This window comes from Rhinolophus sinicus, linkage group LG05 (assembly GCF_036562045.2).
Source record: "Rhinolophus sinicus isolate RSC01 linkage group LG05, ASM3656204v1, whole genome shotgun sequence".
Classification (NCBI taxonomy): Eukaryota; Metazoa; Chordata; class Mammalia; order Chiroptera; family Rhinolophidae; genus Rhinolophus; species Rhinolophus sinicus.
Window position 1 is genome coordinate 24384244 of NC_133755.1, and position 16552 is coordinate 24400795.

The 16552-nt window shown below is 39.2% G+C and overlaps 1 protein-coding gene across 3 annotated transcripts in view; it reads left to right on the plus strand.

Moving 5' to 3' along the window:
• The window catches only part of CRIM1 (cysteine rich transmembrane BMP regulator 1), a 187874-nt gene that overhangs the window by 138498 nt on the left and 32824 nt on the right, over positions 1 to 16552 (plus strand). For 2 of the 3 annotated variants that reach the window (XM_019741906.2, XM_074331893.1), the window contains 4 exons: positions 7355 to 7511; positions 10270 to 10391; positions 11541 to 11750; positions 15314 to 15529. In XM_019741906.2, coding sequence (XP_019597465.1) covers positions 7355 to 7511; positions 10270 to 10391; positions 11541 to 11750; positions 15314 to 15529 — 705 coding nt within the window. The remainder of the gene's footprint in view (positions 1 to 7354; positions 7512 to 10269; positions 10392 to 11540; positions 11751 to 15313; positions 15530 to 16552) is intronic. The other variant, XM_019741916.2, reaches the window with a different exon arrangement.

Below are 16552 nucleotides of genomic sequence, written 5' to 3' on the forward strand. Positions count from 1 at the left end.
CCCAGAGGATGTCACATTCCATATATGGCAGCATAATCCTTAGAATGTCCTTCACTTTGTTGATCCTAACTCTCCTCCTTGTAGATTCCAATCATGTCCCCAGGCCATGACCTCTGAAACTTGATAGAGTGTATTGTATTTCTTACACACACAAACCCCAAATTTGTTCAAAATGGTTTTGAATTCCCCTAGTTCTACCAAAGTAAACATCTTCAGTCCCCTCAGCCATTTCCCAGGTGACATAGTTTCTGGAAGTTTCTTGGTCCTTTCCATTTTTAACACACAGTATATCATTGTCCTTATTAAAAAAAATGTGGCCCAGAAACAAACAAACTACTCCAGAATTTTGTCTGATCGGTGCAGTACTATTGTGTGGCCTAAGTTTGAATTAGCTCTTTGAATTACACTCTGTTGGCTCATACTTACAAGTTTATAAGCAGCTAGATCCACTAGATGTGGTGTTTTTGTTTTTGATTTTGTTTTTTAAATATTAGCGACTGTTAAATGGTTCTCATCCATTCTGTATTTGAACATCTGGTGTGTTTTTTTTCAATGCTAGAAATGCAGGGCCATATTTAATAGAAATTATCCTGAGAGTTTCATGCCATTTTCCAACTAGTTGGGATGTTTTTGAATCTTGATAATGTGATCTCATACTTTATTCCTCCCGCTTATATTAAATAAGCATAACTTACATGTCCCCATCTAAAACACAACTAAAATTAAGTTGTATCGAATGGAGAGCAGATCCCTGTAACTCTAAAGACCCTTCCTGCTGAATAACATCGGACCCTAATCCTCACTCTTTTGGTGGAATTATTTAGCAAACAACATGTCAGCTCCATCTCCACAAGGAAGTCTTGAAACCCTGGGCTCGTATCTTATCTGAAATCAAAATACATGATAGTTGCAGCATTCCTTTGCTGGAAACCCCATTTTAAACTTCATATGAAATTAATGGGGCATGGCTGGTTCTTCATGAACCTATGCTGGCTCCTGGTGGTTGTTGCTTTCTTTTCTCCGTGTCACAAACCACATGTTTAACCATTCTTTCTCCAGAATTTCCAGTGGTGAATGTCAAGCTTCACTTCTGTAGTTTTAGAATCCTTTGTCCCTTTAGAATTGACAGTTGGCCTCCTGTAGTTTTCTGAACTCTTTTTGCATTCTCTCTGATCTCTCCAAACATAGACAATGCGTCTGTAATAAGCAGGTTCTCTGGGAGCCTCTGGGTATAATTATCCTGGGCTCCGGGACTTGGAATTACTTAATGGAGATAGAGGCTCACTTTCTGATTTATCAGTTATCTTGGGCTTTGTATTCCTCTTAACCTTAATTGGTCAACACTTTCTGTTGTAAGAATGTTTTCACGAAGCAGACAGATACAAAAGAGGAGTCGAGTAAGTCAGTTTTCTCAATTACGTGTTATCACGCTACCTGCCTGATGGAGTTAGTACTAAAACAGTTTGTAAAACTGTTGCTGTGGCTGTGGGTAATTGCCATCTTTCAATTTTTCATTGGCCTCCATCTAGCGGGGGCTGTCCTGCCTTCCTACACTGACTTCTCTGCAGAGGTGGGCCAGTCACTGTCACCTATCCATCTGTCTCTCGTTGCTCCCTATGGAAACCCCACTTCATTAGGGAGCTGCTTTGGCAGCCACATGTGTTTATTTAAATGGCCAACTTTGGTTTTTTGATAAGATATTAGTGATTGTATTACGAAGAGTTCATATTTTAACACTTCTCATCTCTCTTGAGCTTTACATCCTTTCCGAGCAGTGCACTTACATTTTTTTTTCCTGAACTTTTTGAAGTCTGTAAATATAGACTTCATTGTGCTTAATCACTCCACCAGCCACCTTCACCTGGGCTTTGCTGTTACTAATATTTTGGCCACATGGTCGTGCTTTCATAAGACCCCCTGAGCCCTTTGTAGTTAAAGTCAAAGAAGCATTTCCATCACTTGTCATCAAAGCACGTCAAAAACATATCACTAGCTTTCGGCAAATTGAGACTGTTAGGAAAAGTCTGCTCTGCCTGCCTTTGTGTTAGTATTGCATCCTGTGGCTTTGTAAAATGTACATTCCCACATTCTACCTGCTTTGCTCCTCATTGCATTAGCATGAAATATGTACAGGAGACTGTTGCATTTTGTGTCAGCAATTTTTTTTTTACATATAAAATATTAGCCATTCATTTTTTGCAAATTTTAGGGATATCTAGTCTTTCTTTCTTCCCTCCTCCCTCTTTTCTTCCTTTGCCTGCTATATATAAGCACCTGTCAAGTTCAAGGTACTATAGTAGGTGTTCATGCCATAAAGACAAATAAAACACAAGACCTGCCCTAAGAAATAAAAATCTCCTGTACCCAACATGCTAATAAAATACCATCATTTTAAGCCAAATTCTATAATGTACCCAAGTACATTCTATTAAGAGAACACTTTGGTCCTGTGGGAGAACCCAGATACTCGTTTACACCAGAGTACGGAAGTTACTGATCCGTCTCACAGGGCTGTGCTCGGTACTCAGCAGATGTTGGCTGAGTGAATGAGCAGCCAACTATCAGAATCGGGGATGCCACTGGACATATTCCTTGTATGAGGTCTCCTCCTGAGGTCTTGGCATTCTGACCATGTATCCATTTCATCATACTAAGATTATTGACCTAGCTTTGTCTCTTGCCATCTCACTGCCACCATATACCTAGAAACATAATTAAATACTAACTGGAATTTGTTAGTTTCTCTCTATCATCAGACATCTAGTCGTAGAGCATTGTACTCTCACCCCCTCCCAGTAGCAATCCTGATTATTTCACCGGTTTGGAAGCCATACCTTTGGGAGATGAGTCAGATTAAACCAAACTGCCAGATCTTTGGTTGTCAGATTCTTGTGGCTGTACGTACCTAACTCTCCTCCCAGGCTCTGGCATCAGACTGACCTATGTTTGGGTGATCACAGATTACTTCTCCGGGTCCCTGTGTACTCATCTGTAAAGCACAGATAATAATACCTAATTAATGGATTATTTTGAAGACTAAATGAACAAATGAATGCAAAACTAGTGTTACCCCTGACATATGGTAATTGTTTACATGATAGCTGTTTTATAACAGATCCGTTTCTGAGTCAGCCCACGCTAGTTGACGTGGAAAGCCCCCAGTTTCCCCTCCTTTATTCCAACACTAACCTGCCTTCGCTTTTCATGTCCTCTGAGGATAGTCACACAGCAACTTTCCATTTACCTTTTAATTTTAACTCTTAAATATTCTGGTTCTCTTTTACCCAGTTTTGTGAAAAAAGAAAGCTCCTTATAGTGAAGGAAGGAAGAATACTTGATAAGTATTGATTTTTGTCTAGATTTCTCCCTTACATTATTTTTCTGTATTGCACCAAAAGCCTGTTTCACATGCAGTGGTCCTAACCATTTATACCTAAGTTTTTTGTTAAGGATTAGACCTTGTTTATATAGACCACTGGCGATTTCTTAAAATAAGACCAGCGCCAAGTAAATATTTCTCTTTTGTTCATTGGTTTGTTGTTTGCTCATTCATTTTTTTCTCTTTCATTTATCTAGCATTTGGGTATCTACTATATATTAAACATTAGGGATATGAAAAAGATAAAAATGGACCTTATCCTTGACTAATGTTGGTGATATTGGTAATATGCTAATATCATTATATTTCAACATAATTAAGCACATTACAGATTGAAAAAGTTAAGCACATTTAAGATTGGGAAAAAAAAAAAAAAAAAACCCAGTAGAAATAACACCCTTCAAAAGTACATGGAAAGTACATGACAAAGGATTCTTTTGTTTGAATATATTGTATTGTTGCTATTTTAATCTATAATAAATACCATTCTTACAACACTGCTAAGCAAAGTAATGCATCACGGGCTTACAGAGAAATTTAAATTATTTTAAATTTTCTCAAGGACATATTTAAAATTTTAAAAATGTGGTAGAAAATGTTTAAGTAAAATAGCAACAAAAATTAAAACAAGCTACTAGTAACCTAACACTATTGGTACAAACTATTAATAACATTGCTCTTTAACCAAAAATGTTTGTTTCTGTCAAATAGACATAGCACACATTAGCTTACTTTATGAACTATATGTAGTAAATGATACCTATATGAATTAATCTTTTGGCATCTTATTTTTCTACATTTTTAAATCAAGTGGATTTGACTGGATTATTTGTAGCTTCTTTTCCAGTTTTAACATTCTATAATTCTGGGAATTAATAATGCTTTATCTAGAAACTGATGAAGACATAGAAAATTAATGGTAGCAGGGAGAAGATGCGTTCGTATTTTTCATGAAATATATATCTGAATCAAGCACCTAAAGAAGGTTGCAGCATCAAATACAGGGAGGCAGGCTCCTCGTTTTCATTTCACTGTAACTCGAACACTTAATCAGGATCATGGTTAAGACCACCGTTTGCAGTGTTGCATTTCTTTATTTAATAGTCTCAGGAACTTCATGGTGTTCTTAACTGATAGCAGATTGGTGGGACTTGCCAGTGCCCAAGTGGGAAGTATGCAGCAAAGAGGTGTAGCAGGATTCTAGGGGCACCTGTGCGTTGTGTTCTCTACGTAAGTTACATGGTATTCGTTTATAATAAAGCGTGAGTGATGCTCCGTACAGTTGTGCCACAGCTTGGCCCTAGGAACAAACAAATTTTTTTCTCCAGAGTATGCAGAGTTTATTCCTAGCAGCTATATGACCAGCCATAATGTAGAGTTCCTTACGTTGCCATTATTTATCACTTTCTCTTCAATGGAAATTACCCCCATGGATTAGAAAGCATTTTTAGATCACAGTCAAGTCATAAAGCTGAAAAATTATGAACACAAAGCCACCATTCTTTCTGTGGTTGCCTCAAGTAAGGTACTGAAGCTTTTCAAACAAACTTATAACCCCCCACCCATGTATGAATGAGATTTTTCTAATCTGTCTATTCTGTTCTTTATGTAAATGTTTGCCTTGATGATATATTTATCCTAAGAAAAGTCCATAATTGTTACGTGGATCTAGGACTGCCTTATAGTTGGTCTTTAATGTTCTCTATTTCTGAGCCAGGAGGTGGTATGTTTAGATGCTTAGTAAGTACCAGTATTTTTGGAAATTTTCAGTACTAGCAGAGTAAGCTTTTTCATCCTATTATTTTTCTGTTAATATGGCAGCCTAGATGAGAGTGGAGGAATAAATAACAAGAACATTGATTGATTCATTTATTCAGCAAATCTTTATTGAACACTCACTCCTTGCTAAACACCAGGATAGTTTCTGGACTGTATAAAAAAAATAGGTCCCCGTCCCCACCAGAGAGCCCCCTTCTTTTGGGGTACACAGTGGGGATAGGCCCAGACCACAGCATGCGGATGAGCAATTCCAAGTCAGAGCAGCATGGGAGCACCCCACCCTGGGTGGCATAGCCTGTCTGCTGTCTGTGAATGCCCTTATTTTTGTTTAAACATAGCAGCCTTTGTTTGAAATTCCCTTCTGTTGCAAAGCAGAGGTGGTTAAAGACAAATTTAGTTTTTATCACATTTTTTAAACTTAGTGATGCAACAGTCTTCTTTAAGGTTGAAAACCATGCTAGGTTAAGGTCTATGGAAATGCTCCTTTTTTACGGGACTAGAAAAATTAAGGCACAGCATTGCACAGACTCCATAAGCTTCAAGGATGCTGACTCCGGGAAGTTCTTAGAGTGATTTTAATTCATCTATTTCCCAACCTAATATACTCGGTGTTGTGACTTTAAAATTCTTGTAATAGGAAAATGAGCTCACAACTTAGATCTCAGTATCAGAGAAAGAAATGTGACTATGAAAATCTTTTCCCTTTTTCATCATTCCCTCAAAAATGGTAGAGAGATAAAAAATAATGACCTTGCAAGTCACATAATTACAAATTTTTAAATGAGCCATTTAGAATTTTGCTTTTGAGGATGCAAATTAGTAATTAGTTGCTTCACAGTGTAATATATGACCTATGAGGTTATATTAGCTACATGTACTCAAAGGTTTTTGATAATGACAACATAGAAAATTGTACCATAAATCACACTGTTTTTGAAAATAGTAAATTAAATGTTTGAGTATTACCAGATAAGAGGCATGAAAGATGCTGTCTTAAAATATTTGCGTAAAACATGAGCCCATTTCATCTATTAGTGGTAGTTAAGGTTTTATTTTAGATTATAAAACCTGTGTGGAAGGGACAAATGTGTTCCTAGCAACTTAATGCATCATTTATAATATCTGTGCTTAAAGGATGTCCAAATACAATAAAGAATTATTTAGTATTCCAACAAAAATCGTCTCTGCTTCCCCATCTTACCAATCCATGCAGAATAGTACTCAAACATTGCCACTTTTGCCATCAGAATCTGTCTTTCAAACTCTGCCGTTAATTTAGACAAGTCTCAAATTGCTTTGGTTATATTACGGAGCACGCTTTTTTTCACCTTAACATTTTATTCCCTATATTATGCTATTAATCCCTATATCACACCTTTAAAATCTTTTTAGAAGACTTCTATTAAGCTAATATGTCTAGTAGATTCTTTTGCCACTCCCCATTGCTTCTTTTCTTTTTTTCCCTTACGAAATAAGTTAAAACTGACCAACGGGACAGTTTAAACATTTCAAACAGTGGATAGTTAAACATTAATGTAGATATCTTTTGACACATATTTTAGTCATTTAACTAAGTGTATCCAAATACCTATAGCAATAGGAAAAAAAAATCACTAAATGAAACACTGAATATTTCACTTTTTATCATGTTATAAGAAATGTACTTTTTAAAGAAAGGGTAAGACATCTTTTATGCTGCATATAATATGCCGTATTATATGATAACATCTAAAACTTGTAAGAGTAAACATTTTATGAACATTTAAGAACATGCATTATGGGCATGTACTAGAAACAAAGTAGATAATGACATTTTAGGCGTAATTTTCTAATTCTCTCATTTTATCAATAAGTAGTTAATCAGTAGTTTGAGGTGACTAATAAGAACAAATTTCATGACAAACTTCACTCAGTCTCATCAGCCTGCTTGCTCTTCAGCACCCAAGTAGAGTACACTTCAGAAGTCTGTTTTTCAGAGTTGGACTTTATTTTGTGTATTAGTATCAAAACATGGAGTTAGGTTGTGACATCCCTGAAATAGCACGAACTATGATTTTTAACCATTCCTAATGCTATGGTAGAGCTGAGAAATTCATATCTGTGGAAGGTTGGAAGACGAGGGGAAGGTATTGAAGCTTCGATGTGTTCTGTTCTGTTCATCTTTGGAAGAAACATGGTGTCCGTGTGTCTTCACAGGGGAGGAACTGTGTACTGGCCTCAAACGAGCCTGCAGCTTGGACTGCCCCTTCGGTTTCCTAACTGATGCCCACAACTGCGAGATCTGTCAGTGCCGTCCACGGCCCAAGAAGTGCAGACCCATAATCTGTGACAAGTATTGTCCATTTGGATACCTGTACGTATTTCTGAATTCAGAAGATCTATTCTTCATTGTCTCTAACTTGGTGAATGAATCAGTGGTGTGTTGAGTCCAGAAGATCTGTGCTTGTTTTGTTAGGTGAATCAGAAAGCAGGGAAAGGGTGGTGTCTCCACAGATAAGAATCGAGTTTTACTCTTCTCTTTGATGAAGGTGGGTCCTTGTTATGACACTACCCTTGAGGCCTGTTAACGTGCAGCTTCCCCATAGCAGGGGCCTTGGGACATTGAGGGGGGAATGGAATTGTCATGAGGCCCCAGTCTTGTGTTACACTTTTCACAACTGTCCCATTGACTCCTTTGTAATAACTTATTTAATCCATACTGAAGATTAGTTGACAGGAACTCATTTGCAATACTGAGCAGCCTTACCTGCCATGCCTTGGTTGCTTACCTTAGTACTAATCTACAGTTCATATTTTTTCTTTATGTAACAGTAGATTTTATGGATTTTCTTGGAGCTAAGGACCATAACTTGTATTTTCAAATATTCTTGATTGAACCAAAACCCATGAAATCATGTTATTCCAGGGGGTAGGGAGAATAGACACTTCACACTTATTTGTTTGTGTCTGAATTACCATCTGTTTCTGCCTCCATATCAAGTTGATCCCTTAAAATAAATTACCTCTCAGAATCTTGCTTTATCATTCTTTCCTTGGTTCCCTTACGTTTTAGTCTTTCTGCCTTTTCAATTTGATACTTTTATGTAATACTACCAATAACAAGGGACTTAGATCCATCATCTCTTGCCCATTGTGTTAGAGTCATCGTTATTTTTCTACTTGGAAATTCTAGTTTAGCAGGGAGGGAGTAATCTTAATTCTAATTTTAATTGGGTAAGTTGGAAACATTCTTAAAAATGTCGCAAGTAAGTTAATAAAGCATCATTGTTCCTAATCCTAAAATATGACTATGATACCAATAATTGTATAGTTATTGCTTAGCTTAACTGCTAAATGTAGAATAAAGCATTATCATGATAGTATTAATAACTCCCACCACTTGCTGCAGTATTATGACAGTTCAGAATCAAGGCAGCATTCAATTCCAACCTTCCTCTCAGAGAGAAATCTCTTTGAGGAATGTAGATTTCACTTTGTATGCCTGTCAGTAAGCATATTCACGGAGGACCGAGTGCACCACAGTAGACAAATGAGTGCTGCATCAGCCAGAACAGTAGCTGTGTTTCAAGGACAGCCTCTGAAGGAGAATTCTTGGCCAGATACCATCTGGGAGTATTAGGATGAAGGCAGCCGTTGGTGCCTCTTGTATACACATGCTGAGTGGATGATTACTGTATGTAAATGCTTGAAGAAGGGAAGGAGGGAGAAGTGGATAGATGGATGAACGAATAAATGAGCGAACAAACAAATCAGTTAAAACCTTTGTAGGTATTGAAAATGACACAGTGTATGACATGGGTATGAATAAGTCATTTAATTCCTTGCTCTTGTTGTGTTGACATAAACAAGTAGACCATTACACCTAGCAAATTGTAGTTTAATTGTCACGTGGGCAGTGGTTTACCAAGGGTTTCCCATAGGGCTGCCTTCTTTTAATTTGTCCAAGATGAGAAAGAACAGGGATTTTTTTTTTTTTTTAGTTGAACAGCCACTTAGGGCTACTTGGGATAAAACCTGAGGGTATAGTAACTGCTCCTGTAAACGAGATATTGAGCCTGAAAGAGGACTCAGTCCTGTGGCCAATGGACAGAAAAGCAAAGGAAAGTTTGAGCTCCTTTTATAACAGGCAGTATCATTCTTGTAGAGAAAAAAATGAATTGTTTAATTTTATCTTTATGATCAACATAACATTTAGGCACTGTAGCTTATTAAAGGACAAAAAAAAAGTTTATCCAGCCTTTTTCCTTCACCCCATATGCTTTGGTCATACCCCACGGATGGAGCATTGTTCAATGGATATTCTTTTCTAAGTAGTGAAGTAACTACTGGACATTGATTCTAAGACCTCTCTAGGCTTTTATTCTTTATCAATGTTTGTGTTGCTTTCCAGGTCTATGGGTCCTTAACTTCTATCTTCTATAAGTTTCTGTAGCCATCTCATTAAAATTTTTACTAGTATTTGAGATTTCTAACAGATCATGGTCGTGGTAGGAAGCCTGTAGCCCTGACAAAAGAAGGACCTTTGCCCCTAATGCTAGTCTCCAACAATGACCAACAGTATATCCTTCTATTCATGGAATTACACATTCATCCTTTTATATTGTAGTACCACTTACCGTAATTAAATCAACAGTTACGTTATTGGGATTCTGACATTTACATCCCAGAAGCACATAAGTACTTGAGCAATTCTAAACCTTGGCCATGGTGGGGGGGAGGGAAAGGGGGGAGAGTGGGGTGGTCATGACCACAGGGAGCTAATTACACATCACTCCGGGAGTTTTTTAGAGCAGAAGTCAAGTCATTCTGCTTAATAATAATATCACTTCAGTGACCCTAGGTCTGGTTTTTGTCAACAACAGCCACAAAAATCAGCCAGACACTGTAAATGATTAGCCAGAGACCAGAAAAATTCTAAAGCTCTAAAACTACTCTCCTTATTTTTGAATGGTTTACTCAATTGTATTGACCTTTGAACATTTGTGTAAAGGTCTGTGGGCTTATATACTTAAACTCCAGCTCGCCATCACTTCAGTGACCCTAGGTCTGATCCTTTGGGTATTATTTGAGACTTGGATTTTCTGACCTCTGACAAAATTTTAATTATCCAGGAAGAATAAGCACGGCTGTGACATCTGTCGCTGTAAGAGATGCCCAGAGCTCCCATGCAGTAAAATCTGCCCCTTGGGTTTCCAGCAAGATAGTCATGGCTGTCTTATCTGCAAATGCAGAGGTAAGTGTGAACTCATGACCCTCCCCCTCTCGGAGCAACCGGGGACACAGAAACAGAACAGAAGGACATCATGTAAATGAAACAGTTTACGTGATTGCTCTGTACTGTGACACAGTTGTCCCTTCCTATGGGGCTATCTGTTTTCCTGGCATCTCAGTAGAACAAAAGCTCACCATAGAATTTAAAGCAAGCATATAATGGGTAAGCACCTTGACCAAATGAATCACTTCTTAGCTCTTCAGTTTTACTTGTCTCAGAAACTTGAGCCTAAAGCATCTTTATCTTGACCTCCATAGAGTCTCCCTCTGTCCCGCAGTGGATGGATACAGTTAATACAGCAAAGATCCCTTTTCAAAGCCCCTGAGGATAGGAGTGGATGAACAGTTGGCTCATGTACTTTATGGTAACACAGTTTTGCGTGAGAATGAAGACAATTGCTGATTAAGCACATGGCAGCCTAGAGCTGTGTATAGGGGCAAATCCCGGGCATACCTTTTGCCTGGACCTCCCACTCCAAGGACGTTCCTGAAGCCGTGTGAGCATGCTCTCTGACCACCACCTCTGCGCTTACCTGCTCTGGCCCAGCTGCCCACACCAGTATGTTTTAGTTGTCAGCATGATCCACAGATTAAGCAATAAAAGATGCCTCAAGTTTGTTCTGTTTTTTTTCAAAGTTGGACAGTTATCACCTTAATGGTGTTTTCAAGAGGTCAGAGTAAACAAAGATCTAATCACTGCTTCAGATGATCTGCTGGACAAAAATCCATTAGTTGCCAGGGGCCCAGAATGTCCCCATTGGGTGACTTCTGGAGTGATTATTCTGCATATGTTAAACGTGTAACACTTGCTATGAAACCAATGCTTGTTTATTATGCATAATGAGAAAGTAGAGTGAAATGAGTAAAAATACACTAGAAGCCCACCAATAGGAGAGACGTGTATTTGCAGGGTTTTTTTCCGGTTCTCCTTTTTTTTCAAAATTGAGAGCCTATTAACTGAAATTCTTTCATGAGCCTTTTCCATGTAATGAACTGTCCCTTTGGAGACATGATTTTTGGAGGCTGGGTAGCATTACCTGTAAGGACATAGTGGGCTGTTTGTCATGTGCCGTAGCTACGTTTTTACCAAGGCTGCCTTCTGTCTGTCCAGAGGTCCCTGCTTCAGCTGGGCCACCCGTCCTGTCAGGCACATGTCTGTCCATGGATGGCCATCATCACAAAAATGAGGAAAGCTGGCATGATGGGTGCCGGGAATGCTACTGTTACAATGGACGGGAAATGTGTGCTCTGATCACCTGCCCGGTGCCTGCCTGTGGCAACCCCACCATTCATCCGGGACAGTGCTGCCCCTCATGTTCAGGTAAAAGCTGGCTGCCATCCTGTGCGCTCCCTCAGCAAATGATTTCTGCCTCGCAGGGCCTCATCCCATCTGGGACTCTGGGGGAAATGCAGGGGACGACCCCGGAACACATTTCAGCTCTCCGTGGTTTTTGTCAACGCCAGCCGCAAAATCAGCTTGGCGCTAGAAGTGATTAGCCTTCAAAGACCAGAGAACATTCTAAAGCTCTAAAACCACCCTCCTTATTTTTGAATGGTTTACTCAGTTATATCGGTCTTTGAGCTACAGTTGTCTGAAGGTTTGTGGGTTTATGTACTTCAATTCCAGCTTGCCATTTTACAGATAGTGTATTAAGACTGAATATCTTAGTTAACTGAAGGGGAGTGGTGGTAATTTTATTCCATAAAAGCTCATTATTTATAAAGTAATATTGGAGAGGGAGAATTATTGAAGTCTGTGGCTATTACTCTTTTTTTAAATTAATGGATATTTGGCATTCTTGCCAAATAGGGAAATTTAGAGTGACCACACATCCAAAACATTCAAAATCATAGTGACGGTAATCAAGATAAGTTACTAGAAGAGCAGAAGAGATATAACTCCTGGGGATCTGAATTATGGTTATCAATAACTGTAATTACTATCGTACTACCTCATCAAGTGCTTTTTATCCAAAGAGCTCAACACAATTTTATATTTAGTATTTCTTCCTCTGTGCAAGCTGTTTTGAGTCAAGGAAAACTTGAGTTAGGGAAAACTTAGGCTGTTTTTCATTTGAAAAACAGACACAGAAAGATGAACTCTCTTACCCAAAGTAAACTAGTATGTCAGCTGGAAGGCCAGGGAGAAGTGAAGTCTCCATTCTCACATCACACTTCTTTTAAAACTGAAATATACTGTCAGATTTTCGAATCATGATTATTTTCTCTCTGGTCAGTCCTGGTCCTGTATCTCCCTGTGGACGAGTCCATTTATGCAGTGGGTGCAGTGAAGAACCTGAGGCCTGGTCCTTTTGCAGCAAAGCAGCCCAGGTGGGAGGGAAGCATGGCTGGCCAGGATCTGCCTTCAAGGATACTTGAAGTCCTTTCAGCTCGAGAGTCTACAACCTCAATAACTATTAAGGGATAAAAACGACAGGCAGTTCTCATATCCCTATAGAGGACCAGATTACAGTGTTTGTTTTGTTTTCTTCCCCATAGTTTAGTCAGATGTGCTCTGTATCGAAACTATTTCCTTTTTCACATGTTTTGCTAGTTAAATATGAAAAACCACTAGCATCCACTGAAACAAAATAAATGAGCGGTTTGATGAGACAGAACTCTGTCATGACTCTTTGGGGAAGGAAAAAGTGTGTTCCAATGAAGACCCCTTGCTTTAATTAGAAACATAAGTGTGTAGAGTGAGGGCTGCATCTGGGTCTTCACTAAACATGAATTCAATGAAGACTGAGCCAGACTGGTGGAAATGCAAAGATACTGCTAAGAACAGATTTGACTTAAGCACTGAAAGTTAGTGGAACCAGAACTGGTTTTGTCTATTACAGAGATATGGAAAGTACTAATGCAAACACACACCAAAATTATTGACTTGTTTTTATGGGTGTATGAATATCTAAATACACATGTATAAAAATACATATACATCGATATATGTGGGTGTGTAAGTAGATTGTTTCCAAATATCTTTAGTAGATTACCACATATGGATTCTTCTGACTAGAGACCGCAGTATGGTTACATCCATGGACTTGAAAGAATATTTTCTCCCCTCTTCCATTGAATGATCAGCTGTTTTTGGTGTTTGGTTTTTTTTTTCCTGGGCTAAGTGAGCAGCTCCTAAACTTTTCTGATAGAATGATACTGTTTCTTAGATTTCTTTTTTCCTTTTTCATCCTCTGCATTTCAGTTTTTCTTTTATCTCCACCTCTCCGGCCACTCTCATATTTTCCCTAAGGCACATGGTACATATATGGAGCAAAGGGAATTGTGAGCAAGATGAGACCTGCAAGCACACATTGTTTTTCTCCTGGTCACTTCTCTACATGTCAGCGTTTAAAAGGGCAGTAATTGTCAATCCTCTCTAAGTCCTTTTGGAAAGCAATAAGGGAGTCTTTTTCCAACATTACTTTATTGATGCTCTTTGGAATCATTTTTTGTTTATAAACCACGAAAGAGGCACTTTGGTCATCTTGCCCCAGATCAATTTTAATTCTGATCATCTTCCTCTCTACTTTCTTCATATACTGGAAAGTTTGGTCCAGTTGCTTAGTAATACAAGCATTGGCCAAGGTCAGCTTTCTGTTATAGGCCCTCTCAGTCAAAGTTCCGGTCTTTACAAGTTCCCTTAAGATAGAGCTATTTTAAAAGTTACCTCCTTCACTGGAAATCAGCCTATACCACTGTATGTCAGCAGTGTTGACTCTTGTGCTCAACACCCCTTTCAAAGTAACAGCCTGTGAACTCTTAGGAGATTTCAGCTCCGAGTCTCTGCAGAGATGGGGTAGTTCTTCTGGGACCCAGTCTCCTCTGAGCCCCAAGCATGAGCTGGTCCTGATGTCTCCAGACTGCTTCTCGGCAGGGTTCCACACTGTCAACACCTTCTAGAAATGCTTGTTGAATTTGGATTACACAAATAATGCGTAATGTCTTCATACTTCTCATTTCCCCAGCACAACTCAGGGCAACTCCCAGTACCTCTAGACATTTTCAACATCAAATTCCCTCTCTATCATTATCATCTCACCGAGAGGCCAAAGTTGCCTCTCCTGGAGGGAAAGAAATCATAGTTACCATCAGCCTCTGAGCATTCACTTCTCTTGATGATGCTATCGCCAAATAAATGTTTAATCTCAGGTGAGGGTTTTCAGACTGTTGATTCTGCAAGAGCATTCCTGCTCAGTTTGCTGGCAGCTGGTCTCGATTGGGGTGTGGCCTGCTCAACAGCAGGATGGATTTTCAAGCATAAAAGGACTCAGGGTCCCAGAGATAATGAAGACAGGGGAGCACAGAGCATTTGGAAGTTGGGTTTAATCTGGAGGTATATCCATGACCCAAACAAACATAGACTTGGGTTCAAATCCCTTCTCTGCCCTTAATACTCTTAGTCCTCAATTCCCTCATATGTAAAATAGGATAACAGTACCTACCTTGCAAGGTTGATATAAGGAATAAATGAAATAACACACGTTGAGCACTTAGCATAGAAATTGGACCATAGCAAGCTTTCAGTAAATGAAAAAAGTCGTCATTCTAGACAATTTCTACACATTTGCAGAAATCCCCTACGAGGCCCCTGTTCTTATCTCTACAGAAGGAATCTTCTCCATGTAATTTAATTCTCTTATTGGATTCTCTCATTATTATCGATAAACTCGAACCACTTGAACCTCACTCACTTCCTAACACTATTCTGGTCTGGCCTCGTATTTCTGCGCATGAAATCTTTCACTATTCTGTTGATAAGAACAGAGTGAGGTACTCCATGGTCAATTCATCTTTTCTGTCCTTCAAAGCACCCGGTTCTTCAAGAGTTGGTGTGACTGCCGAGGAATAACTTCTAGTGTTTTGATTTTGTGTCCCCCCCAGATGACTTCGTGGTGCAGAAGCCAGAGCTCAGCACCCCTTCCATTTGCCACGCCCCTGGAGGAGAGTATTTTGTGGAAGGAGAGACGTGGAACATAGACTCCTGTACTCAGTGCACCTGCCACAGCGGGCGGGTGCTGTGTGAGACAGAGGTGTGCCCGCCGCTGCTCTGCCAGAACCCTTCCCGTACCCAGGACTCCTGCTGCCCGCAGTGTACAGGTAACCAGCGCTGTGCCCTGGGACACGTGGAGGGGAAGGCTGCATCTCAGGCATTGTCATTCTGAAGACTAGCAGCTTGAGCCCCAGGTAGGGGTGTCCCAAACCCAGTCACCAGTAAGCCAGGCAGGAACATCTGGCAACCTGCTCCCTAAATTCATTTCATTCTATAGACCACATATTTAGGCAATCAGTATGCCTTGCACCTGACGGAACTTCACGGAAAAAAGGGGCCATTGTTTCTTTCTGCCATTTTTGTTCAACCCTACCTCTCAGACTCAGGAAGAGACAGTCATGCTGCACCAGTTTATTTGAGATGATTTTGCTAAGGTGAAAAGTCATCTTTGTCTTTAACAAATGGGAAGAGCAGTTACTGATAAATAATGTTAATAAAATTCTTTGAAATACGTAAGGATGGTAAAGATACTTGGAGACTGTGAAGCACGGGGGGTTGCTAAAATATGCATAGGGCTCACCCCCTCAAACCTGTGATGATTAACAAGTTAAGATCCAAAAGTATTAACACGTTGCGTACGGCCCCTCGTGAAGATTCTCATGATCCGTACGCAACATGTTAAGTGACTAGCACTGCACATGTACAGAATCTTACTGTTTGTTTCTTTTTTGTTCTCAGATAATCTGGCCTTAGCAGGTCAATTTATGGTCATGAAACAAATACATTATAATCAGACTTTGTCATATTTTAAACCAAGTTACTGGTTTTGTAACGAAAGTAGCACTTCACATTAACACTAGAATATATGACTTTTTCTCAAAAGATATTTAATTTGTACATATAAAATTAACAAGGTGACAGCACACTACTTTTATTTTGTTGTTGCTCAGTCTTTTTTTCAACTTAAATCAGTAACCATTGACCTTCCAAGTGTATATTCTTAGGGCATTTCTACTCAGTAAAACGTAAGCCCTTGTATTTTATTACTGCTTTTTACATTGGCTTAGCTAGTCAGCTGGCCAGAATCTGTTGTTCTGTCTTTCCATCCAGCACAGTCAATGCCCATTCTC